The following is a 27,005-nucleotide window of genomic DNA, read 5'->3' as shown; positions in this document are numbered from 1 at the left end:
CCCAAATCCAGTGGCTGCTGAGAGAAAACATTGAAACAAAGTCAGCGGTGGAAAAACTCAACAAAAAAAAACTTTCCTTCATCACCAAGGTGAGATGAAACAAAAGTCTTGCCTGCCATGGTGAACACGCCAGTCACGATGTTGATATTGCGCCCTCCGACGATGGCAACTTCGCTCTTTCTGCCCGAGCATTTCTTCTCCACTTGCTTTGACTTGCGCGAGGCCAAGATCCCGGTCAGCAGGATTACCACGTAAAAGACCCCCACAGCCACAAGTCCGGCCACATGCACTGCCATGCTTTACAAACACTCACTGCCAACCGATATAACAAACAAAAGGTTAACAGGTTTACCCAATGGGTGTGACAGTTTCAAGACGTCAAATTTAGATAATCAAATATCACAATTTAAATGAGTGATTCGTGTTTGACTTCCCACAGCAGCACCTTGAAGCAACATAATGAAAATAGAAGTACCCCCCCGGGCCCCCTGCTACAATTTACAGCAACATGTCTGGGGAACTAAATCCTCCTTTTGGTTGCCATCCAGACCCGTTCAGTGTGACAGCACATTTGTACACCAAAAGGCTTCCACGCCTCAGGGCTGACGCTTGAGATCAAGGGGAAAAATAGTTGCAGAGTCTGTTCTGTGTTCATACACGCCTGTCCCGTTTACGCCCGTAAAGCTTTTTTTTTTCTTGTGACAGTGGCTATGATTCTAAACTCCCAAGAGTGCCAGGGTGAGGATGTATATAATCCCGATACAAACCAAAAGTTGTAAAACTATCACGGTTAAGGGTAAAGTATGAGCCTTAATGGAGACTTCTTCTTACTTTTTCTTTTCTGATTGATATAAAAATGATTTAGTAGATATAAACACATAACGGGGTAGGACTAGATAAGTTTTTTACTTCATCCTACTCCCTTGAACCTAACTGTGTTGAATGAAGACTGATTTCTTTCTTTTTACTTTTTTATCTACCTTAATTTCTGTCAAACTATTACTGTATATGTTTTATGTTCAATAAACAAACAAACAATGCTCTCAAAATATGAACGTGTGAGTTCTAGAAAAGATCAAACCTTGGGGGTTCAGGTCAAATGTGGCTCAATATAACATTGGGTTGAGTATCCCACACCTCAACAGGCCGCCCTACAAGATAAGATTAAAAAAAAAACATTATTTGTCTCAAAATGGAGAAATTCCTCATTTTTGTCACCGATTCTGTTCATAACCTTTTTGAACAGAATTTCTAAGCACAGCCGAGTCATCGAGGGGTCCGGTTGGATGGCCTCTGTCTTGCATCTCTGTTTTTTCCAGATGATGTGGTGCTGTTGGCTTCTTCAAGCCGGGGTCTCCAACTCTCACAGGAGTGGTTCACAGTCGAGTGTGTAGGGATGAAAATGAGCACCTCCAAATCCGAAACATTGGTCGTCAGTCGGAAAAGGATGGAGTCACCCTCTCTGGGTCGAGGATGAGCTCTTGCCCCAAGTGGAGTAGTTTAACTCATTCTCTCCCAAAGACGTTTTTAAACGTCTTTTCAGACTTGGTCCAGAATTGGCTGGTACTGAGTGAGTTTTAAGTATCTTGGGGTCTTGTTCTCGAGGGAAGGCAGGATAAAGTGGGAGATCCACAGCCGCATCGGTGCAGCGTCTGCTGTGACACACTATCCGTCTGTCATGATGAAGGAGCTGAGCAAAAAGATGAAGCTCTTGATTTACAGGTCAGTCTATGTTATTACCATCGCTGATGGTCACGACCCACAACAACAAGACCTCGGATACAAAGCAGCTGAAATTAGTTTCCTCCACAGTGTGTCCGGATACTCCTTTAGCGATGAGAAGCAAAGTGGGCACCTGCAGCAGTGCACTGTGAATGCGGAAGATGCTCCCCCAAAACAGAATTGTTAGTAGGACATCAACCTTCATTCAGTGGACACTACATGTCATTTTATGGTCCCCAACCTTTATTGAGCCAAGTCACATATTCTAAGTTCGAAAAATTGCACTGCACACCACTAAACTAAATTGTCACAAAAAGAGGATACATACAGGTCTGTCAGTTTCATACTTTTTGCCATCTAATAGAAGATAATGTATTTGCTCTTTCTGTCACTAGAAATTGCTGGCATAGACAGATGGACAAAGATGCATTATTTGTTATGAATATTTTTTTTTTGTTCACCAATTAGGTGAACCGTTTCCTTCTCTCAGGGAACATTGGTTGGGCATCAAACAGCACGTCAAACAGGGAACTTGTTGACTTGTACTGGTACACTTTGATGTCTCAATATCAAACAAGCCATTACTGTTACATGGTTACCCCAGAAGAATACAAGAGCGACTCTGCCAACATTGGTGCACAGAAACAGTGTTTCATCCATCCATCGATTTTCTCATCCGCTCATCCTCACAAGGGTTGCGGGCTTGCTGGAGCATATTTTAGCTGTCTTCGGGCAGTAGGCGGGGTACACCTTGAACTGATTGCTAGCCAATCGCAGGGGGAACAATGTTTTTAATATTTAACATTTGGAAAGCATAACTCTCAAAAGAGGGCTTCGTCCTTTTAGCAATTACCCACAATGCACTATCGGCGGCCATATTGGAGGGCTGTTATAAACAAGCTATTGTAGTGACTTCTATATTCATAATTCACCACCAAGTGCAAACGTGTGAATGCAATGTTTCCATATGCTTGTCAGAGAGTTCAAGATCATTTGGTAACGGGGTCGAAATAATTGCAGTCCCTTTAAGGACCGCCATGTTAGTCTGTTTGTTTCTATGGAAACCGACTTTCGGCGGGTCTCGTTTTGCGGAGAATTTTTTTTGGGTGCTAATAAAAAAAACGAGACACTCTCTCGGAGTGCAAGCGTGAAAAATTGTCGCTTTCTTTAAGTCTACAATTTCCACACCATGCACGAACTATTCGTGTATGGCTTGTTTATAACAGCCCTCATGGCCAGGTTTCCGAGGACGTGGTTGGGAAGAGATAAGTGTTAAGACTAAACAGTGAGCAAGGATGAACAGTGAATGGAGTCATCAACACCGGCTGCAACGTGATGTTTTGGTGACATTTGCACACATGTACGTAATTTGCACTCACATAGTCAAACAAGTTCAGTGTGTGTTCAACAGCCACCACCCTTTAGGTTGGACACACCTATGTAGTAGCTTTCCCAATAAATGAGGGGGGAAAGGGGGAGATCGTGAGGGGATGCTGAAGAAGTGCCGAGAACTGAAACCGAACGCTTCTCCTCGTTCCCTCCTGGTACCAGAATCGAGTCTCCTGTCTCCTCCTTTTGTTTATTCCTGAGTGTCAAATTGGACAAACCTGACAGTTACGCAGCCCCAGTAACACTGTACGTCTAGAGAAGGTTATCCGACAATGAAATTTTGGATATTGATTGCCACGCAAGTTTACAACTGTTACATGATGTGCCGTTGCAGTTCGGGACAACACAGTTCTGTCTCTCTGTCTTTGCATATTTTTCGCAACTCTTCAACCAAATGTATTTTTTTACAAACAAACCTCCGAATTCACTTTGCATCTTTGTAAGTAGTGAAGGCGCCGCAAACAGTAAAATCAAGAACAAATCTAAGTCATGCCGAGTCGAATGCCAAAGAATACAAGTGAGTTTTGAGGAGGGCTTGCCGAGTGTTCAGTGGGAGCTCATTCCAGAGAGAGGGACCAGCAACAGAAAAGGCTTGATCCCCTCTGAGCCTCAGTTTAGTTCTTGGTACTTCTAACAAAGACTGGTCCACAGACCTGAGGCGCCGGGCAGGTGTGTAGGGGCGGATGAGCTCAGAGAGGTAAGGTGGCGGGAGATTATTCAGAGATATGAAAACAAAGAGGAGGATCTTGAAAATAACTCTATAATGAATTGGGAGCCAGTGAAGGGATGCCAGAGTAGGAGTTATGTGCTCCCTCTTACGAGTACCAGTCAAGAGGCGAGCAGCGGCATTCTGGACCAGCTGAAGGCGCTTAATGGAGGACTGGCTGACTCCAAAGTAAAGGGCATTGCAGTAATCGAGCCGGGATGTGACAAAGGCATGAATTACTGTCTCAAAGTGTTCATGTGAGAGGAGAGGTTTTATTTTGGCCAGCTGTCTAAGGTGAAAGAAGCTGGATTTACCAACGGCACCAATTTGCCGATCGAGTTTGAAATCACTGTACAGTTTAAGGCCCAAGTTTGAGACCGTTGATTTCAGATAAGGAGACAGGGGGCCCAGGTCTACAGGATGGAATGTACAAGGGCCACTGGGACCAAACAATATCACCTCTGTCTTCTTTTCGTTGAATTTTAAGAAATGTTGTGCCATCCAGGTTTTGATTTCTTCCAGACAGGATAGGAGTGGCCTTAATGAGAAGGCGTCTTTCATGCCCAGTGGGACATAGATCTGGCAGTCATCTGCATAGCAGTGGAAGGGAATACCATGTCTCCTTAAGATGGATCCCAATGGGAGCAGATACAGCGAGAACAGCAGAGGCCCCAGAATTGAGCCCTGTGGACCACCACATGACAGGGGAGCAGTGCGTGACTCAGAGCAGCCAAGGCTGACACAAAAGCTGCCGTCAGCTAGATAGGACCTAAACCACTCAAGAGCACTGCCGCCAATGCCCACCAAGTGCTGCAAACGAGTCAGGAGAATACTGTGATCCACTGTATCAAATGCTGCAGTTAAGTCCAATAAAACTAGACACACGTGGTCTCCAGAGTCATTTGCCAGGAGGATGTCATTAGAAACGCGTAACAGGGCTGACTCCGTGCTATGCATCGTCTTGAAACCTGACTGGAAGACCTCCAAGATGTTATGTTCATCCAAGAAAAGTTTCAACTGCATGTGCACCACTTTTTCCAGAATTTTGGAAATGAAAGGCAGTTTGGAAATGGGCCTGAAACTTCACAGCACATCTGGATCAAGACCAGGTTTCTTGATCAAGGGTTGGACCACAGCATGTTTAAACTGTTGGGGAACTACACCAGAAGAGAGGCTGCTGTTGATGGTATCCAAGACCGATGCGCCAACACTCGGGAGAACCTCCTGAAAGAAGTGCGGGGGAAGGGAGTCGCAAGGGGAGCCAGATGGCTTCGTCTGGCGAACTACATCCTCCAAAAGCGCCAAGGACACATTTTCAAAAGAATTTAGTACAGCTGAACATGGAACGTGGACAGAGGGGTCGGATGCGGTATTTGAGACCGGAGTCCTAGCTGTACAGACCTTATCAATGAAAAACTGAAGGAATCTGTTGCACATCTCGGGTGAAGAATCTGAGCAAGTAGGCAGAGGGGGTTTGAGTACAGAATCTATTGTTTTAAATAGTGCGCGTGGGTTGTGACGGTTAGCTAGAATAAGGTCAGACAGATATTGGCCTCTTTTACTCTGAGCTGGTAGTTACGCCAGCAGTCTTTTCAAATTCGATAAGAGACATGCAATTTGTCTTTTTTCCACTTGCGTTCAGCTTTGCGACACCCCTGCCTAGCTGCGCGGGTATTGTCGTTAAACCATGGCTCAGGTTTAGGTTTTGGGAGCACAGTTTTTGAAGGAGCCACCAAATCCAGGATGGCACGGCATGACGAGTCGAACCAAAAGGTGAGTTCCTCTGTGTTAGACGAGGGTAAAGGTATCAGAGAAACGACTAGCAGTGCGAGGGTTAAAAATTTGGCGTTTACAACTAGGAGCGCCAGATTTCACAGCAGCATGCGATAAGACTATGTCAAATAAAACTGCCATGTGATCAGAAATCCCATTTTCAAGGACTTCCAGATTTGACACCGGTAGACCATGAGCAAGGACAAGGTCTAAAATATGTCCTTGTTCATGTGTCGGGCTGGTCACATACTGCACAAAATTAAAAGAGTCGATAAGTCTTAAGAACTCTTTTGCTAGCGGTTTTTCCGGACAGCACACATGGATATTAAAATCCCCCATTAGGATGATATGATCATATCTCAGCCTGATTTCCGCAAGAAAGGTTGAAAAGTCGCTTAAAAAGTCTTTGTTGTATTTAGGAGGACGGTAAATGACAGCACTAAGCACCTATATGAAGCATTTATATATGCTTCATAAAGGAGTATATGCAATTTTAGCAGACAATGAAGTTTTGGCAGATACGATAACTATTTTCCACACTAAAAGGCACACTGGATTATGAAGCGCACCTTCAATGAACGGTCTATAATAGTACATAATTTTTTTTCATATATTGGACGCACTGGATTATCAGACGAAATCTAGAATGTATCCACGAGATGAAGCTACGCTGCATCCTTTCAATTTGAGAGGCGTTCATGACCTGTGTGTGCATCTCGAGTGGAATGGAAAAGGCACGGAGATGGACAAAGACGGACAGTAACTGTATTTGTTGAGACTGTGCAAGCCATTAATCAAGTGTGCTTAAAAAAAAAAATCACACACCACAGCTCTCCTTTTTTCGAAGCTGCAATAAAACAGTGACACAGTTTACTGAACCAACAGCAAGTTCTAACATTGTAAGCATATCTCCAGCTAGGAGCTATTCTTGGGTCGACATATTACCGGAATGACCATACACAAGGAGCACCGGATTTTAAAGGTGTGCTTTGAGCTTTTAAGAAATTGGGAGACTTTTCGGTGCGCCTTATAGTGCGGTAAATACTGTAAGCTAAAATGATGTATGAAGGACCAAGTTCTTCCCCTCATGAGCAAGTGGTGTTGGTTTCTCGTCTTCTTCTGCCTCAATTGTCTTTTTGAAAACATCCAATACATCCCAGGACTGAGGAATAACATTGTGATTGAAGCCCAGCTCGACCAGGCAAGACACAAGAACGACAACCGCCAGAGAGATGAACGCAATCAGAGTCCTGAAGGGAAAGTACTGCGTGATGACGCCATCCTCTTCCCTCCAGCCCGGGTAGAGTAGCACAGGAGGGATGCCGAGCGCTGGGTCGCCGCTCAGCACACGCAGCAGCAGAGCGACCGTGTAGCCACTAATGGCGCCATAGCAATTGGCAGATCTGAGGTGCACCACACAGACCAGCTGCGGGGTCACAACGCAGTAGAGTAGGTCAGTAGCGAGCATCCACAGAGCAAGGATGCTGCTCCTATTGAGTGCCAGACCGGTCCCAGCCAGGCCCACCAGCAACACACAAATCCTAGTGACCCACTGCAGCTCTCTGTCTGATGCCTGTGGGTAAGCACACATGATGAAATTGCTCTGCTGAAGTGTAAAACCACTCACCGACATAAACACACACCTGCTTTCTCAAAGTCATCTTGTATATGTTTTGCATGAACATAGAAGCCGATGCCAGCAATGCCGAGTCCATGGATGACATCACTGCTGCTGCTACAGAGCCGATGCCCAACACGGACACCCAGTTAGGTGTGATGTAGGACAGAGCCAATGGCAGGATATTCCCTGCCTCTCCACGCTCATAAGGTGGGGGTAGACCATATTCTGTCTGGTTCCAGTCTTAGAGAGGAGGAGGCGCATAGAATAATTGAAAAGACATTCGTACTTGTTCCACGTTTCTTTTACAACTCTGTTGTCATCACATTGACAGTTGGGTGACACGAGTCGTGGGTCATTCTCCACAAATTCACCGATTTGGGTTTTGCTCATGTGGAATTTTGTTTTATTAAAATTGAATTCTAGTTTATCAAACCTGCTAAATAATTTTGGAAGTGATTAATGACAAAAGCTGTGCTAGAATTTCAATGGTTCAGATCATATACATGTCATTGACGTACAGATGAAAAAGTCTTGGTCCCAACATTGACCCCGGGAGGACACCATGTGTTACATCAAAAACACTGACTCGTATTCTTCTAGTTTCACAAATTAGTGCCTACACAGCACTGTCCTTCCAAGTTTTTTCCTTCAAAGGCCGTACATAGATAGCATCCCAGCTAATCACGGGGGACGGGGACTGGAACAGCCAAACTTAGCGGTGACAAAATTGAGCAGTGATAACATGTCCGATCTGTGTCACGGACCTTTTTCCAAGAGATGGATGTCATTTTTACACACACAACACAAATTTTCAAGGAGGTTAACAATCACCCAGGTTTATATTTTTGAGAATTCAACAATTGGACCTCTGGTTTAGTTCATTGTCGACAGGTGTGGCAACACAGGTTGAATTCTTTGTGGCCGAGCGCATCTTCCATACCTGCTGAAGCAGCTGTAGCTCCAATGATCACTGAAGGGATTCCCATAATAAAAGCAAAAGCTGCAGCAGCAAAGCAGGACACCTGAGCCTTGGATGAGGAGGCCGCCGCGAGGATCCTCTGGTGTAAGGATTGACATGAAAGTCCACCTAAAGCCTACAACATAGAGTACAAAGTCACATCACTTCAACATGCAACAACGTCGATAAACAATGACAATTTTTTTTGTAATTATTTTGTGCATGCCAATACTTGTTTTTATACATGTTTTTTTTTCTACTTTTGGCCTTCCAAATTTTGCTGCTGTAGATTGCGAATTTCTCAATTTTCAGACAATGAAGGTTTTCTTCTCTTATCGAAGGTTTGAAGCAAATGTAAGGGAACCCTTTGGAATTATCTGGATTCCTTCACCTCTCCGTGAGCCGTCACCTTACCGTGGTGGAGGGGTTTGTGTGTCCCAATGATCTTAGGAGCAAAGTTGTCTGGGGCTTTATGTCCCTGGCAGGGTCACCCATGGCAAGCAGGTCCTAGGTGAGGGACCAGACTAAGCACGGCTTAGTCTGCCCCTTATGATAAATAAAATTGATGACACTCAGTTTCCCTTGCCCGGACGCGGGTCACCGGGGCCCCCCTCTGGAGCCAGACCTGGAGGCGGGGCTCGTTGGCGAGCGCCTGGTGGCCGGGCCTACAACCATGGGGCCCGGCTGGGCTCAGCCCGAAGAGGCAACGCGTGTCCCCCTTCTCATGGTCTCACCACCCGTGGGAGGGGTCAAAGGGGTCGGGTGCAATGCGAGCTGGGGGGCAGCCAAAGGCGGGGACCCTGGCGGTCCGATCCTCGGCTGTAGAAGCTAGCTCTTGGGACATGGAATGTCACCTCTCTGGCAGTGAAGGAGCCCGAGCTGGTGTGTGAGGCAGAGAAGTTCCGACTGGGTATTGTCGGACTTGCCTCCACACACAGCCTGGTTTCTGGTACCAGTTCTCTCGAGAGGGGTAGGACTCTCTTCCACTCTGGAGTTGCTCACGGGGAGAAGTGTAGACCAGGTGTGGCATGCTCATTGCCCCCCGGCTCAGTGCCTGTACATTGGGGTTCACACCGGTAACGAGAGGGTTGCCTCCCTCCGTCTTCAGGTGGGGGGACGGGTCCTGAGTGTTGTTTGTGCATATGCACCAAACAGCAGCTCAGCATAACCACCCTTTTTGGAGTCCTTGGAGGGTGTGCTGGAGAGTACTCCTGCTGGGGACTCCCTTGTTCTACTGGGGTACTTCTGTGCTCACATGGGCAATGACAGTGAGACCTGGAGGGGTGTGATTGGGAGGAACGCCCCCCGGCCCCCATCAGAACTCGAGTGGTGTTTTGTTATTGGACTTCTGTGCTCGTTACAGACTGTCCATAACGAACACCTTGTTCTAACATAAGGGTGTCCATATGTGCACTTGGCACCAGGACACCGTAGGCCGTAGTTCGATGATCGACCTTGTGGTTGTATCATCGATTGATTGTATGTATTGTATGTTTTGGACACTCGGATGAAAAGAGGGGCGGAGCTGTCAACTGATCACCACCTGGTGGTGAGTAGGCTCCGATGGTGGGGGAGGATGCCGGTCCATCCTGGCAGACCCAAACATATTGTGAGGGTTTGTTGGGAGCGTCTGGCGGAATCCCCTGTCAGAAGGAGTTTCAACTCCCACCTCCGACAGAGCTTTTCCCATGTTCCGGGGGAGACGGGGGACATTGAGTCCGAGTGGACCATGTTCCGTGCCTCTATTGTTGAGGCGGCCAATCTGAGTTGTGGCCGTAAGGTGGTTGGTGCCTGTCGTGGCGGCAACCCCCGTACTCGCTGGTGGACACCAGCAGTAAGGGATGCCGTCAAGCTGAAGAAGGAGTCCTATTGAGCCTTTATGGCCTGTGGGAACCCAGAGGCAGCTGACGGGTATCAACTGGCCAAGCGGAATGCAGCTTCGGTGGTCGCCGAGGCAAAAACCCGAGCGTGGGAAGAGTTCGGTGAGGCCATGGAAGCCGACTTCCGGACGGCTTCGAGGAAATTCTGGTCCACCATCCAACGTCTCAGGAGGGGGAAGCAGTGCACCACTAACACTGTGTACAGTAGGGATTGGGCACTGCTGACTTCGACTCGGGACGTTGTGAACCGGTGGGCAGAGTACTTCGAAGACCTCCTCAACTCCACCAACATGTCTTCCTTGGAGGAAGCAGAGTCTGATGACCCTGAGGTGGGCTCTCCTATCTCTGTGGTTGACGTCACCGATGTGGTTAAAAAGCTCCTCGGTGGCAAGGCTCCAGGGGAGGATGAGATGCGCACGGAGTTCCTCAAGGCTCAGGATGTTGTGGGGCTGTCCTGGTTGACACGCCTCTGCAAAATAGCGTTGTCAACGCAGAGAGTGCCTCTGGATTGGCAGACCGGGGTGGTAGTCCCTCTTTTTAAAAAGGGGGACCGGAGGGTGTGTTCCAACTACAGAGGGATCACACTCCTCAGCCTCCCTAGTAAGGTCTATTCATGGGTGCTGGAGAGGAGGGTCCGTCAGGAAGTCGAGCCTCAGATTGAGGAGTGGCAGTGTGGCTTTCGTCCTGGCCGTGGAACTGTGGACCAGCTCTACACCCTTGGCAGGGTCCTAGAGGGTATGTGGGAATTCGCCCAACCAGTCTACATGTGTTTTGTGGACTTGGAGAAGGCGTTTGACCGTGTCCCTCGGGGAGTTCTGTGGGGTCTGCTTCGTGGGTATGGGGTACCGAACCCCCTGATACGGGCTGTTCGATCACTATACCACCGATGTCAGAGTTTGGTTTGCATTGCCGGCAGTAAGTCAGAATCGTTTCCAGTGAGGGCAGGACTCCGCCAAGGCTGCCCTTTGTCGCCGATTCTGTTCATAACCTTTATGGACAGAATTTCTAGGCACAGCCGAAGCGTTGAGGGGGTCCGTTTTGGTGGCCTCAGTATTGCATCACTGCTTTTTGCAGATGATGTGGTGCTGTTGGCTCCCTCAAACAGGGCTCTCCAACTCTCACTGGAGCGTTTCGCAGCAGAGTGTGAAGCGGTTGGGATGAAAATCAGCACCTCCAAATCTGAAACCATGGTCCTCAGTCGGAAAAGGGTGGAGTGCCCCCTCTGGGTTGGGGGGGAGATCTTGCCCCAAGTGGAGGAGTTTAAGTATCTTGGGGTCTTGTTCACGAGTGAGGGCAGGAGGGAGCGAGAGATCGACAGGCGGATCGGTGCAGCGTCTGCTGTGATGCGGACATTGTATCGGTCTGTCGTGGTGAAAAAGGAGCTAAGCCAAAGGGCGAAGCTCTCAATTTACCGGTCGATCTACGTTCCAACCCTCATCTATGGTCACGAGCTATGAGTCGTGACCGAAAGAACGAGATCCCGGATACAAGCGGCCGAAATGAGTTTTCTCCGCAGTGTGTCTGGGCTCTCCCTTAGAGATAGGGTGAGAACCTCGGTCATCTGAGAGGGGCTCAGAGTCGAGCCGCTTCTCCTCCACATCGAGAGGAGCCAGATGAGGTGGCTTGGGCATCTGATTTGGATGCCTCCTCAACGCCTCCCTGGTGAGGTGTTCCGGGCATGTCGCACCGGGAGGAGACCCCGAGGAAGACCCAGGACACGCTGGAGAGACTATGTCACCCAGCTGGCCTGGGAACGCCTCGGGATCCCCTGGGGAGAGCTGGAAGAAATAGCTCGGGAGAGGGAAGTCTGGGCTTCCCTGCTAAAGCTGTTGCCCCTGCGACCCGGCCCCGGATAAGCGGTAGAAGATGGATAATGGATGGATTCCTTCATCAACTGACCATGGATTGTTGGAGAATGAGACAAGACAAAGTAAAATATCTGACCACCACGAGAAAGTCATCAGTCCATTTTCCTGCATCTTCAAGCTTCACCTCTCCTATCCAAGAGTGGACGTTTGACTCGTTGAGATGGATTGTTTGTGAAAGGTCAGTCAACGCAGGGCTGAGAAAAATGAATGGGATACAGAGCCACTAAAACAAAAACAAAGCACTAGTTTAGTGAAAAAAAATTACAGCCAAGACAGCATTGACACTCTCAGATGGAACAACCGCGCGCGCGCACACACACACACACACACACACGCACATCAATTGCACAATTTTCTTGATAGCTCACCAGACTGACAAATATGAAGGAGAGTTGGATGATATCAGTGTACGCAACTGCGTATAGGCCTCCGAGAACAGTGTAGATAATGGAGACAGCCGCAGAGATCAGGATGGAGAGTATTGGCGATAGATCAAGGATGATGCTCATTGTTGCCCCTGGATATTATACGCAATATAACAAGAAAAATAGCATAAAAAAATATACACACACAAATATATCGATCTTTCTATCTATACACACACACACACAAATTGGAACACCCAATAATACAAATGCAATAAAATCCAATGACTAACCTAGACCAGCAAGGGTGCAGGCAACCCAAAAAATATTACTGATCAAAGCAGGAATTAATATTGCCGTCGTGAACGACCGGCCGTAGCGATGCTGAAATGGGTCCAACACGGTCACGTAGCGTTTGGACCTCATTGGTTTTGCAAAGAAAAGTCCTCCTTCAAAGACAAAAAAAAAACATGGGTGTGAAAGTTCAGTCTGTCAATTTTAGGCATACCGCCGTCAGAGTTTTTTTACCTGGACAAAGTTAAATAAATGACTCGACACACAGGTAAGGTTGTCTTTCTTATCGCCCCAAGCGGATCTCGAAGGGCGAACAACGGCAGCCATCTCGTTACCTCTCCGTCCCGCGTCCGAGACGCACAATTTTCCCGTGGGAAGCACAGTTCCAAATAATGTGCAGTTTTTGGGACGCAAGGAAATTTCTCAGTCAAAAAAAAAAAAAAAAACCAACCCAAAAAACACGGTAAATATTTTTTCCAGCAACGGTCGCAGTTTGATAATCGTGACCATTGTTGTTTTGATCTCGCGTTCAGTAATCTCGCGTGACTAGATTTCGGTTCTCGCGAGACGAGATTGGCAATAATCGGCCTTCACGTCGCGGAAAGCAGACGATTGCCAAGTTGTGTCACGTTAAACAAGTGTTGCGAACAAGTGTTGCCAAAGTTTATTGTGGAGATATCACAGAAGAAGCAGGTAAAGTTGGATCGTTTTTTGCGATAATAATCTTTTATGCCTGAATTCTTTACATTTTTGCTGCATTTGTTTATAAGAAATAAACCTCTTATCAATGTATATTGCTGTTGTTTGTGTTATTATCATATGCGATTGAATAAGTAGACCATTTCAGAATTCGAAATTTGGGACTCTCTAAATGGTTATATATCTCGATTTTTTTTTGGGGGGGGGGGCATGACATTCATCAAGGAGGAGACTCTGTGCTTGCGCCTTCTCGGCAGCAAGGGTATACCAGCACTGTTTTTGACTGGGAGGAATGTCGGCACCATTTGACTGTCGTTGCTGGACAGTCCGGGGCGCTTGTGTCTTGCACCTGTAATGGGCAGCATTTTTCACAGCCCCGCTTTGTTCAGCAGAGAAATCTGTGCTGTTGAACGGTTTGTGGCTGGATGGATGTAAGCCTTGAGGAGCCGACGATGAGAAGAAAGGAGCGTGAGCGTGGAGCACCGATGCGTATTTGGAACTGGGAGTCGCGGCTTGGAGTTTGAAGCGGATTACGTGGGACAGGAGAAGTGCACTAATCTCTTTTCGTCAATGGACGCTACAGCTTCGTGCTTGCTTTCAAAACTTAGCACATTTTCAGCAGGACGTCTCTGATCCACTGGTCAAAGGACACTTTGATCCTCTCCTCTTTCATTGAGAACTGCTTCAGACAACGGAGTGTAGGCAGAAAATTGGTTAAGATTGCACGACTGTCAGTGTCCTATGTGTTGTGTTGTGTTATTTTTGTTATTTTGACTTCAAAATGGTGCCGCGATTTCAAACTCCAAACCAAGATATTTTGCTCTACAAATACCATTCAAATAATTAATCACCCGTCCAAATATAACACCTACGAAGCTTCATGGTAACATAGCTACCAATTACCTGAATATCGCCGGGGTTACAACGACGATCATGGGTGTATCAAGTTGGGACAAACAGTAGGCACAGTTCAACGACTACCCTCCTTCACGTGCATATCACCCTTACTTCGCTTCCTGGTCTGATTCCCACACGCTCTATATGTTCCCGCGTGTTTTCATCTAGCATGGCTCTTAAAGTGACAGTGCTACATTTGTTAAACAAGGCAGCCTTCACTACAAAAGTCTAAGTATGGTTCACCTGGTTACATGTGTATCCTTTTTTGGTCCAGAAATACCCCCAAATTTCCACATTATTTGATATTGTGTGTACGTTTCAGAAACTTACCTAAAATAAAATTCACAAGATATGCAAGAGGTCCAGAAGCCCAGACAAGACCACGAGTTGGCAAGTAAACAGCCTCAGCCGTGCCCATAATGTAACCTCCACCAACCCATGTTGCTGGAAGGAAACAAAGACGAGAAAGAACAGTCAATACTGTCTGAAATTCACCCCCCAAAACTAAATCAATAAAATAATGAAATCCTACCTGTCATTGTGAATATACAAACCACAATGTTCATATTGCGCCCGCCGACGATGGCGACTTCGCTCTTTCTGCCCGAGCATTTCTTCTCCACTTGCTTTGACTTGCGCGAGGCCAAGATCCCGGCCAGCAGGATGACCACATAAAAGACCCCCACAGCTACAAGTCCGGCCACATGCACTGCCATGCTTGCCAAACACCCACTGCCAATGGACACAAGAAACGAAATCAGGTTTACACAATGGGTGTGACAGTTTCTAGACGTCAAATTTAGATGATCAAATATCACAATTTAAATGATTGATTCGTGTTTGACTTTCCACAGCAGCACCTTGAAGCAACATAATGAAAATAGAAGTACCCCCCCGCCCCCCTGCTACAATTTACAGCAACATGTCTGGGGAAGTAAATCCTCCTTTTGGGGCTTCTGAGTTAGGGTTATAATATTGAGGAAAAATCTCCCAAAAATGTGATAAATATTACATCTGAATGATTACTGTAGGCTTTTAATGGGGCCCGAGAGCAAGGCTAGAATTTTGACATCAGTATACAGATCTGACAGGAACCCGCGGTTGCGTCTGGCTCGGAGGAACTGCAGACTTGGTAAAATGGAGTTAAGCAGATATCCGGCACAACTCTCTGCTTGTCCTGCAAGTCAGTCATGTGCTTGCTTGAGACTCCAGACAAGGACTTTAGCATTTAATTTTACTAAACACATCCGCACCACCACCCAAAAACCAAAGGCAAAAAAAAAAAAAAGACTGCTTAAAATGTTTTTTTCTGTTTCACATTCGATTGGACTATGTTTTTAATTTAAAAAACATTTGGTTCAGGGTGAAATGATCCATTTTCAAAATTCTATGCCATTTATCAAAGAACATTTTGCACTTATGTTAGATTGATGGAATACAATTTGATTAAAGGACATGAATCTCGCATAGTAATGTTTTATATATACATTATATATATATACACACATACATACATACATACATATATAAATACAGTGTATACATACATATAATGGCACGGAAAGTTACACTGCATTTCTCAATTTCTTGATATTATTTTGCAATGTGACAGTGCTATTAAGAGGTTGATGAGGTCACGTAAGTCCCTTGTGAAGAACTAGGTCCAAACATCACCACCCGTCGCTGCCCAAGCAGAATCAATAGATGGAATATGCGTTTTGTTTGCAATTGTTTTTGTGGAAGCTACATTTCCTTATAAGCTTCAATGAGTGGAGCTAAACAGCTCGACACCTCTTTTGTTTCTCTACTGACAGCTCCCACATTTCTGCTTTTTGTGAAGTGAGGTGGGTTGCCGCATTGCTCATATATCAAGGTTTTGCTTTTTTAGTCGAACCAAAACAAAAAAAGTAATGTCCGATATGACGACGTATGTTTCTCAAAAAAAAACACTCGTTGAGTCTTGTCTCAAAGCCCCTCAATATTGTGCAATGAAGAAATCAACTCACAAGTGCAATCACATTTTGCTGTCAACTGAAGAGATGTTTGGCCTGCCATTTTGGTTTTTCATGTTTGTCTTTCAATACAGAAGAGAACAGGCAAAAATAACCACCTGGTTTGATAGAGTAAGATAAGATAAGATATCCTTTATTCGTCCCACACTGGGGAAATTTACAGCCTCCAGCAGCAAGAATGTATGTAGTACTCCTAGAACCTGGTACTCATTTAACCACACTGCAGCATCTGAGTTTACTTTACAATTACTCGATCCATCCAACCAACCGCTTCATTATTCCAGCTGTCTTCGGGCAGTAGACGGGGAACACTCTAAATCAGGGGTGTCCAAACTTTTTGCCAAGGGGGCCAGATTTTATGTGGTAAAATGTCGGGGGGCCGACCTTGGCTGACATTCTTTACATTGAACAACAATATTGTTCAGCAAATTTTAGTAAGCCAGTCTGTTTCACATTTCCATTTTTATTTTAATTTCAACAATCTTAAGAATTTCTTTTGGTTCATTTGAAACAGGTATATCACATGCAACTGCTTACTCACTTGACTTTTTCTTAAACAGAAGTCTCCTGAGTGCAAATTGATTGATTTGAAACATAAAATGTATCACCATGACTTTTCAATAGTCAAAAAACCTTTGACTCGAACGACAGGGAAATACACATATCCACAACTGCAAGGATCATTTGAAATATGACATCAGTCAATATAAACACGGAGTGATGTCTTGTTAACTCGTGAGTGATGCCCTCGAGTGTCTAAATGCTATTACTCATTTAGTGAATGCTATTACTCATTTAGCCACTAGAGGGAAGCAGTACTCTATGAAACATCACTCACCAGTCTACGAGACCTCAGTCAATGCAACACGTGTTCCATTGCGCACAACCTGCGGGCCAGACGGCACTGATTTTATGACAGGGGCCGAGGGCCGGATGAAATTCGACCGCGGGCCGAATTTGGCCCGCGGGCCGGACTTTGGACATCCCTGCTCTAAATTGTTTGCCAGCCAATTGCAGGGCAAACAATTATTAGATATGGAAACAAATAAAAATTTCCAATTCATATTTGCAGAGCAATTAAATTGTTCAAGTGAATCAATTATGTTTTAGCAAACTAAAATTCAAGTCCTAATATTTAAATAATAAATCAATAAACTGTTCAAATATTGTGTTTCTGAACGATGTCTACGATATCTTGTTGGATTCCTGGTGTGGCACAAGTCAAAAAAGAGATTCGGTTGTGACTGGTTGTTATTGATGTACGACTTGGTATGAAGTTACTGTTGTACTACTGCTCCTTTGGTCCGTTTATTATGTCACCTTTTAATTCTGTCACACAGAATCAGGAAATACGTGACTCAGTGTCACGTTTGCCAGTACGTCAGCATTCTTCCGTGCCCTCTGCATCTCTGGAGTTACTTTGTATTTTCATCGATAAAGACTTTTGCTTTTCAACTTCTGTGTCATGTCTCCTTTAACCCCACGCGTGGTCGTACATTCTGACCAGTCAAGGCCAAGCAGACTCTGTCAAGCCTCACACGTCACCTACTGCTCCGAACCACCCCTCAGTCTCGAATCAGGGGGTGATCGTTTCACCGGTTGCTGCTTCGACTTTTCACCATCAACCTCTCGTGTCCTTCCTCCTCGATGGATCACCCAGGGCGTCACAAGCCATACTTTGCCCTCAGCCTCATGCCGACCACCCCTAGGCTCTTTGTGAAGCGCACTTTTCCTCCATGTCTCCCTCACCTGTCCCGTCCATTTGCCCTAGTGTTTCACGTGTCCCTTCTATTTTTACCGCTACGTTTTCTTTTCAGTTTCTCACTTTTCTGACTGCGAAGTTGGTGCCGATTTGTGTTTTTTTTTTGGTTACCAGATGCAAATCAAGCCCTTGTCAGTTTTTGTAACGATCCCTCAGCGTCTACAACAGAAGTGAAAAAGTCTGCAGGGAAGGCCAAGAAAAGCATTTTTCAAAGAAGAATGCAACAGCCTGATGAAGTTCATGAATCACAGGCGTTACGCCACCAAATATGAAATGTCATTCACTTTTTAGCTCACTTGAAAAGTTTGTGCCTTCAAAGAAAAATGTTCTCTGTCCTGAGTTGTTGAAGACATCTAGTTGTAAACACCCCGAAATAAAAGCTGGCCTTTTTTTTGGGGATCAGAAACCCAAAAGTCTTCAATATACTGTCCAACAAAAACAAAGGTTTACCGGGACAATACTTGTGGAGAGAACTGTTGTACAGCGCCTTTTAATATTCTTGTATATCTCCTCCTGCTTTCCGAAACAAGTCATTTCAGTTATCTGGATACTCCAGGCCTGGAAGAATGTTCGAGCAATGCCGTGAAAAATGTGTCACATCCATCCATCCATTATCTGATCCGCGTCTTCCTCACAAGAGTCGCGCGGCGTGCTGGAGCCGATCCCAGCTGCCTTCGGGCAATAGATGCCTCCGGGTGCCAGCTAATCGCAGTGCACACAGAGACAAACAATCATCTGCGCGAACACTCACACCTAGGGGCAATTTTGAATGTTCAATCAGCCTGTCATGCACGTTTTTGGAATGTGGGAGAAAACCGGAGTGCCTGGAGAAAAGCCAAGCAGGCACGGGGAGAACATGCAAACTCAACACAGGAAGGCCGGAGCCGGAATCAAGCCCGGTACCTCTGCACTGTGAGGTCGATGTGCTAACCACTCGATCACCGAGCCGCCCCATGTGTAACATGTAAAGTGTTCTAAATAATATTACATTTTTGGAACACTTAATACCGTCAAACATTTTTCACACCAAAAATGGTAGAAAAAGCCAGTAGGATACTGGCCAACACTTGACACTTTAAGTTTCTGAGTAGCACAGCGGCACCAACAACAGTGGAGTCTCGTCCCCAAACAGTTTTTACTGAGTGCAAAGAGCTTCTGAAGAGGTCAGAGAATATGAATGAAATGACATCTCCAGCACGGGTGTTAGATTTGAGGCTCGTGGGTCACACCATTATGAGGGGGCCCACGAAAGTCAATCAAAGATGACAACTTCCATGGTGCTTGCTAAAATCTGTCCCAAAATTTCAAATTTTCACATGTTGTAAATCATCAAGCATTTTCTTGTGACCAAAGCCCTCATTACAGGACAGCACAGAGAAGTCAAACTTATTTTTAGCGCGTGCCACTTTGGAGTTAAGTCTTCGCTCGGAGGGCCATTATGACAGTGAAACCGAATGTTTAATCGTCACATCGTATTATTACCTGTACACAACAAATCAAATTGTTGGATTACTAGCTTTGAAATCAGTCAACTGTTTGTTTGTTCAATTATTGTCCAAGTGAGTGTAACTAGGGTAAAAAAAATATATATATATATGTGTGGCAACATCTCAACTTTATTACACACGACAATTTGACATTCAAGTCCAGATTTGAGCATCAATCATGGAAGTTGACACACCATTTGTTTTCGTGGGCCACATAAAATGACATGTGAGCCGGATCTGGCCTCCGGGCCTCGGGTTTAACACCCGTGTCTTGGGTCATTCATTAGTTGTCTTGCACGTTATAATACGTGCTCCATTCATTTTTTTGAAACATGTCCAAATGTAGTCGCAAGAGCGTTCAAACGTACTTGTCGACTAATTGCATTTTCCCCACAGTCAATACCCCACGGGGTATTGACTGTGGGGAGGGAAATTGCCAAACGGAAAACATACAACCGGCGCTAAAGGATGCCGTCAAGCTGAAGGAGTCGGGCGATCAAATGTTCCTGACAACTATGCACGTCGAGATTTATCATAATCTCATACCTTGCACAGCCACGACACTCGTGAGGAGGATGAGCGGCTTGGATGACGGATAGAGGAATGAAGAAGCGATTTGAAGCGATTTTTCACCTGCAAAGCTGCAACAAGATAGGTAAGTCCGGAGACCTCCAACCAAAACAGTGTCTGCGAAAAGAGGGAAAAGTAATTTGACGGCCAAGACTGAGGGGGTAAATTTTAGTCCTGATATATATTTTTTTAAACATCCATCCATCCATCCATCATCTACCGCTTATCCGGGGCCGGGTCGCGGGGGCAACAGCTTTAGCAGGGAAGCCCAGACTTCCCTCTCCCTAGCTACTTCTTCCAGCTCTCCCCGGGGGATCCCGAGTCGTTCCCAGGCAAGCTGGGTGACATAGTCTCTCCAGTGTGTCCTGGGTCTTCCTCGGGGTCTCTCCCGGTGGGACATGACCGGAACACCTCACCGGGGAGGCGCTCAGGAGGCATCCGAATCAGATGCCCAAGCCACCTCATCTGGCTCCTCTCGATGTGGAGGAGATGCGGCTCGACTCTGAGCCCCTCCCAGATGACCGAGGTTCTCACCTTATCTCTAAGGGAGAGCCCGGACACCCTGCGGAGAAAACTCATTTCGGCCGCTTGTATCCGGGATCTCGTTCTTTCGGTCATGACCCGTAGCTCGTGACCATAGGTGAGGGTTGGGACGTAGATCGACCGGTAAATTGAGAGCTTCGCCCTTTGGCTCAGCTCCTTCTTCACCACGACAGACCGATACAACGTCCGCATCACAGCAGACGCTGCACCGATCCGCCTGTCGATCTCCCGCTCCCTCCTACCCCCACTCGTGAACAAGACCCCAAGATACTTGAACTCCTCCACTTGGGGTAAGATCTCCTCCCCGACCCGGAGGGGGCACTCCACCCCTTTCCGACTGAGGACCATGGTTTCAGATTTGGAGGTGCTGATTTTCATCCCAACCGCTTCACACTCGGCTGCGAAACGCTCCAGTGAGAGTTGTAGAGCCCCGTTTGAAGGAGCCAACAGCACCACATCATCTGCAAAAAGCAGGGATGCAATACTGAGGCCCCCAAAACGGACCCCCTCAACGCTTCGGCTGCGCCTAGAAATTCTGTCCATAAAGGTTATGAACAGAATCGGCGACAAAGGGCAGCCTTGGCGGAGTCCTACCCCCACTGGAAACGATTCCGACTTACTGCCGGCAATGCGAACCAAACTCTGACATCGGTGGTATAGTGACCGAACAGCCCGTATCAGGGGGTTCGGTACCCCATACCCACGAAGCACCCCCCACAGAACTCCCCGAGGGACACGGTCAAACGCCTTCTCCAAGTCCACAAAACACATGTAGACTGGTTGGGCGAATTCCCACATACCCTCAAGGACCCTGCTAAGGGTGTAGAGCTGGTCCACTGTTCCACGGCCGGGACGAAAACCACACTGCTCCTCCTCAATCTGAGGCTCGACTTCCTGACGGACCCTCCTCTCCAGCACCCCTGAATAGACCTTACCAGGGAGGCTGAGGAGTGTGATCCCTCTGTAGTTGGAACACACCCTCCGGTCCCCCTTTTTAAAAAGAGGGACTACCACCCCGGTCTGCCAATCCAGAGGCACTCTCCCTGTTTTTTAAACATACAGATCATAAATACATATGCATGAATACATACAAAATACATAAATACCAACATCCAGGTGGGGTGGATCCCACAACCATTAGCCAAGGACAAGAAGATGGAACAAAAAAAACAATTTATTAACAAAATGCAAGACCCCAAAAAGTACAGAAAATGACGTTGTTCAATTCACCACGATGAAACAAGAGAAACAAAATGTCCTTGCGAAAGGCAAGGTGTCAGGTTGTTGCACAGATATACAGCCATCTCCGGGCAGTAGGAGGGGGACACCCTGAACCGGTCGCCAACCAATTACAGGGCACACAGACACAAGCACAACCACCCAAGGCCATGCTCACACCTAGGGACAATTTAGAGTTTCCAATCAGGCCGTCATCACAATATTAATATGAAAGAAATCAACACACACACAAAACGGGACATAAGATGAGATGAGTTTGTTGTACTTCCTCCTACAACCTCTCAAATCACTATTACCTGTTCACATTCCAACAAACAAACAAACAAACACCCATCAGGAAGCAACAACAAAGTAGCACGGTTAAGCACTGTGCATTTTTTCCAGCGTTAAAAGGGGATCGACATAACAACATAGACACACAAAATAAATGCCAACCAGGCGACAAAAAAACGTCATGGTAGTGTGCAACAACAAGTGCACAATACAAACGGAAATTGCTCGTCTCGAAAGGAGAAGAGATTCAAATCGCGACAAATACTAACTTAACAACAACAAAAACTTACCAAACTAAATGACTACTTTCAAGAAAACGAGGAGCAAGAAGCAAGGAACGATGACAGGAACAGAACCCGCAGCGTTGAGAAAAGTGGACATGAACAATCGCGAATTGGAAGTCCTGAAATAGCCAGGTGATCGAAATGAGTAACGGGTGCGCAGCCGGAAAGACCGGAACACCTCTGTCGCCTGCTGGAGACGAACAAAAACGGGATTATGACACTTTCAAAGGTCCCTTGGAAGGACACCGTTCACCGAGGTCCTTGCCAAAACATCAAGGATGATTAACTTTTATTGTGAGCAGATAAAATTGATGGGGTGCTTGCATGAGCAAAAATTTTTCCTTGACCCTAAGCAGTGTTGAAAATGGATGGGTGGATAGATTATTGACTCGGGTAGGTAAGACACAAAGTTCAACCCTTTATTTCAAGTACTGACCCATCTGAATTCCCTCTCATCTGACATTGTCTCACCAAGAAACTCACTTCTTCTTGCATGGCCACAATTTCGTCAGGGGCGACTCTGCCTAAAATTCGAGTTGATATTTATGGTCCTAACTTTAACCAGAACGGTGTTCTCACGAATAAATAATATCTCACAAACAAATTTAATTTTAGGAGTCGATCTTAATTTGGATAATTCCTCTACAAAACGGGCTTCATGTTTAATTACTTATTAAAAGCATACATGGGTAACTCCAACCTATCTGATTTGTGTGATTTTGTTTTTTGTTTTTCCACCGAGCAGAACTGGATGATTCTTTTCACGCACATGTTCATAATTCTTTTTATTGTGTCTACCTACATTCTTGCTGCTGGAGGCTGTAAATTTGCCCAGTGTGGGACAAATAAAGGATATCTTATAACGCCGAGTACACACCCGCATTGACTTCTTTCTGATAGATTCAAACAGTTCAAGAATGTTTGTTTTTTTGGTTATCCAAACATTAGTTACAACCTGTTGGGAAACAATGTCTTGTATCCTCATTTTTGTAATGATGTGATGTGTTCTTTATTTTGAACGGATCTGGCAAACTAACATTTTGAAAATGTTCCATGCTAGTTACGCAGACCGAGTAACACCAAACATCTAGAGAAGTTTATCCCACAATGAATTGTTGGATATTGATTGCCATGCAACTTTACCACAGTTGAATACTTTACCGTTACAGTACCGTTACAGTTCAGGAAGACATAGTGCTGTCTCTGGGTCTTTTTCGCATTTCACTTCAAACAAATGTTTTTTTTTCCCAAAACAATTCTCTGAATTCACTTTGTATCTTTGTTGTTTACAGTAGTGATGCATGTAGTCTGTGATGTAGACTTACTGAGCCAGATGTTCACTTGCACATCATGATCTTCATCCCTGTAGCCATTAACGCCCAAAACAGTCACCCAAATCTACCTTTATAGTCGCTCTTTGCAATTTTGCACGACCCTATGGAACCAGTATAATCATTGTAGCTCCAGCTCTGTACTCACTTGAACCATAGTCACTGATCTATATTCCACAGCACCAGACACTTTAAAGCACTCAAGGACATCTGCATAATTGCACACTTGTTGTACGACATCCACTGCTATTGGTCACTTAAAGTGGTTCAATGATTTTCTGAACCAACTATTTGTTTGTTTGTTTGTTTGTTTGTTGAACATAAAACATATACAGTAATAGTTTGACAGAAATTAAGGTAGATAAAAAAGTAAAAAGAAAGAAATCAGTCTTCATTCAACACAGTTATGTTCAAGGGAGTAGGATGAAGTAAAAAAACTTATCTAGTCCTACCCCGTTATGTGTTTATATCTACTAAATCATTTTTATATCAATCAGAAAAGAAAAAGTAAGAAGAAGTCTCCATTAAGGCTCATACTTTATTTTTACATATTTTTACAACTTTTGGTTTGTATCGGGATTATATACATCCACACCCTAGCACTCTTGTGTCAATTTTCTCTTGTATTCATAATGGATATTTCAATACCTTTCTCTATTTATCAACTTAGTTCTGATTTATCATTATATTTAATGTTTAGAATTTATCATTTTAACTCTGATCAATGTAGGTTGTTTGTACTATTTTTTTTGAATTGCACAACTGTCATTGTATTGTATTCTACCACTGATCACTTTAGCTCTGCTTGATACTGTGCATATTGTCTGACAGTTGTCATTGGGTGGTACCACTGCACAACGGAACACTTCCATTTTGGAATGTTCTTCTACACTGATTTGTCATGTCCTTGTTTATGATGATACTAGTGCAGCGTGTACTTCCGGAGACAAATTCCTTGTGTGTGTGCTACATACTCGGCCAATAAAGATGATTCGGATTCTGATGTTTTAAACAACATGCATGCACTATGAAGCTACAATGCTGTATTCAGGACAAAGTTCTTTCCCTCGTGAGAAAGTGGTGTTGGTGTCTCGTCCTCCTCTGGCTCAATTTTCTTTTTGAAAACGTCCAACACATCCCAGGAATGAGGAATGACATTGTGATTGAAGCCCAACTGGACCAGGCAAGACACAAGAACGACAACCGCCAGAGAGATGAACGCAATCAGAGTCCTGAAGGGAAAGTACTGCGTGATGACGCCGTCCGCTTCCCTCCAGCCCGGGTAGAGCAGAACAGGAGGGATGCCGAGCGCCGGCTCGCCGCTCAGCACACGCAGCAGCAGAGCGACCGTGTAGCCACTGATGGCGCCATAGCAATTGGCAGATCTGAGGTGCACCACACAGACCAGCTGCGGGGTCACAATGCAGTAGAGTAAGTCTGTCGTGAGCAGCAGGAGTGCAAGCATGCTGCTCTTGTTAAAGGCCAAACCGGTCCCAGCCAGGCCCACCATCAGCACACAAATCCTGGTGACCCACTGCAGCTCTCTGTCTGATGCCTGTGGGTAAGCACACATCATGAAATTGCTCTGCTGAAGCGCAAAACGACTCACTGACATAAACGCACACCTGCTTTCTCAAAGTTGCCTTGTATATGTTTTGCGTGAACATGGACGCCGATGACAGTAATGCAGAGTCCGTGGATGACATCACTGCTGCTGCTACAGAGCCGATGCCCAACACGGACACCCAGGACGGTGTGATGTAGGACAGAGCCAATGGCAGGATATTTCCTGCCTCACCACGCTCATAAGGTGGGGGAAGACCATATTCTGTCTGGTTCCAGTCTTAGAGAGGAGGCATATAGCATAATTGAAAGACATTAGAACTTGTTACACGTTTCTTGAACAACTCTGTAGTGAGCTGATATCACATTGACAGTCGGGTGACACAAGTCATGGGTCATTCTTCACAAATTCACCTATTTGGGTTTTGCTCCTGTGGAATGTTGTTTTATTAAAATTTAATTCCAGTTTATCAAACCTTTTCAATCATTTTTGCAAGTGATTAATGACGAAAGTTATTTTAAAATTTCAATGATTCACGTCATTTACATGTCATTTATGTACCGATGGAAAAAGTATGGGTCCCAACATTGACCCCAGCAGGATACCATGTGTTACATCAAAAACACTGATTTATACTATTCACGTTTCACAAATTAGTGCCTACTGAGTACTCCCCTTCCAAGTTTTTCCTTCAAAGGCCAAACTTAGCGTTGACCACATGCATGGTTTTGCATTTTGCATAAATTTTACAAGTGGAGTAACAATAACTCAGGGTTATCATTTTGAGAATTCAGACAATTGGACCTTTGGTTCTGTTAATCGTCGACATATGTGAATACACAATGTTTAACTCTTTGCGAGCGCATGTTCTGTACCTGCTGAAGCAGCTGTTGCTCCAATGATCACTGATGGGATTCCCATAATAAAAGCAAAAGCTGCAGCAGCAAAGCAGGACACCTGAGCCTTGGATGAGGAGGCCGCCGCGAGGATCCTCTGGTGTAAGGATTGACATGAAAGTCCACCTAAAGCCTACAACATAGAGCATATAAACATCAAAGTCACATCACTTCAAGTAGTAGTATCACTTGAAGTACATCGATAAATACTGACAAAAGCTGAAAGCAAAAGTAAGGGAACCGTTTGGAATGATCTGGATTCCTTCATCAACTGACCATGCGATTGTTGGGTAACGACACAAGACAAAGTAAAATATCTGACCACTATGAGAAATTCATCAGTCCATTTTCCTGCATCTTCAAGCTTCACCTCTCCTATCCAAGAGTGGACGTTTGAATCGTTGAGATGGATTGTTTGTGAAAGGTCAGTCAACGCAGGGCTGAGAAAAATGAATGGGATACAGAGCCACTAAAACAAAAACAAAGCACTAGTTTAGTGAAAAAAAATTACAGCCAAGATGACATTGACACTCTCAGATGGAACGACTGCGCGTGCGCACACACACACGGCAATTGCACAATTTTCTTGATTGCTCACCAGACTGACAAATATGAAGGACAGTTGGATGATATCAGTGTACACAACTGCGTACAGGCCTCCAAGAACAGTGTAGATAATGGAGACAGCCGCAGAGATCAGGATGGACAGTATAGGTGATATATCAAGGACGATGCTCATTGTAGCGCCTGAATAGTATATGCAATATAATAAAAATAGCATTTAAAAAGAAATATATTTGCCTATATACTGTACATACATACATATACACAAATTGGCACACTCAAAAATACAAGTGCAATAAAATTCAATG

At 45.3% G+C, this 27,005-nt stretch overlaps 2 protein-coding genes and 1 long non-coding RNA gene across 7 annotated transcripts in view; 1 reads left to right on the top strand and 2 right to left on the bottom strand.

Annotated features, from left to right (window-relative positions):
• Positions 1–6,626: 6,626 nt before the first annotated feature.
• LOC127597452 (high affinity choline transporter 1-like) lies at positions 6,627–15,349 on the bottom strand. Of its 2 annotated transcripts, XM_052060479.1 has the most exons (9): positions 15,260–15,349; positions 14,705–14,907; positions 14,503–14,616; positions 12,576–12,731; positions 12,286–12,434; positions 11,994–12,140; positions 8,152–8,305; positions 7,234–7,451; positions 6,627–7,163 (listed from the first exon to the last, which is right to left on the bottom strand). In XM_052060479.1, exons 2-9 carry the CDS (start codon positions 14,886–14,888, stop codon positions 6,642–6,644), a joined length of 1,644 nt encoding a protein of 547 aa, XP_051916439.1. In that variant the 5' UTR covers positions 14,889–14,907; positions 15,260–15,349; the 3' UTR covers positions 6,627–6,641. The 2 variants fall into 2 exon arrangements, with proteins under 2 accessions (XP_051916439.1, XP_051916440.1); XM_052060480.1 differs by lacking the exon at positions 12,576–12,731.
• LOC127597474 (uncharacterized) overlaps positions 15,301–27,005 on the top strand; it is a 41,026-nt gene continuing 29,321 nt past the window's right edge. Inside the window, exons 1-2 of the long non-coding RNA XR_007961659.1 lie at positions 15,301–15,359; positions 19,989–20,088. This is a non-coding gene — a long non-coding RNA (uncharacterized LOC127597474). The remainder of the gene's footprint in view (positions 15,360–19,988; positions 20,089–27,005) is intronic.
• LOC127597451 (high affinity choline transporter 1-like) overlaps positions 24,228–27,005 on the bottom strand; it is a 32,823-nt gene continuing 30,045 nt past the window's right edge. For 3 of the 4 annotated variants that reach the window (XM_052060478.1, XM_052060477.1, XM_052060475.1), the window contains 5 exons: positions 26,732–26,880; positions 26,456–26,602; positions 26,113–26,266; positions 25,299–25,516; positions 24,228–25,228 (listed from right to left, as the gene is read on the bottom strand). In XM_052060478.1, coding sequence (XP_051916438.1) covers positions 24,707–25,228; positions 25,299–25,516; positions 26,113–26,266; positions 26,456–26,602; positions 26,732–26,880 — 1,190 coding nt within the window. In that variant the 3' untranslated portion in view covers positions 24,228–24,706. The remainder of the gene's footprint in view (positions 25,229–25,298; positions 25,517–26,112; positions 26,267–26,455; positions 26,603–26,731; positions 26,881–27,005) is intronic. The other variant, XM_052060476.1, reaches the window with a different exon arrangement.

Source organism: Hippocampus zosterae, chromosome 3, assembly GCF_025434085.1.
Source record: "Hippocampus zosterae strain Florida chromosome 3, ASM2543408v3, whole genome shotgun sequence".
NCBI classification, from domain to species: Eukaryota; Metazoa; Chordata; class Actinopteri; order Syngnathiformes; family Syngnathidae; genus Hippocampus; species Hippocampus zosterae.
This window is presented reverse-complemented; position numbering and strand designations above follow the sequence as displayed.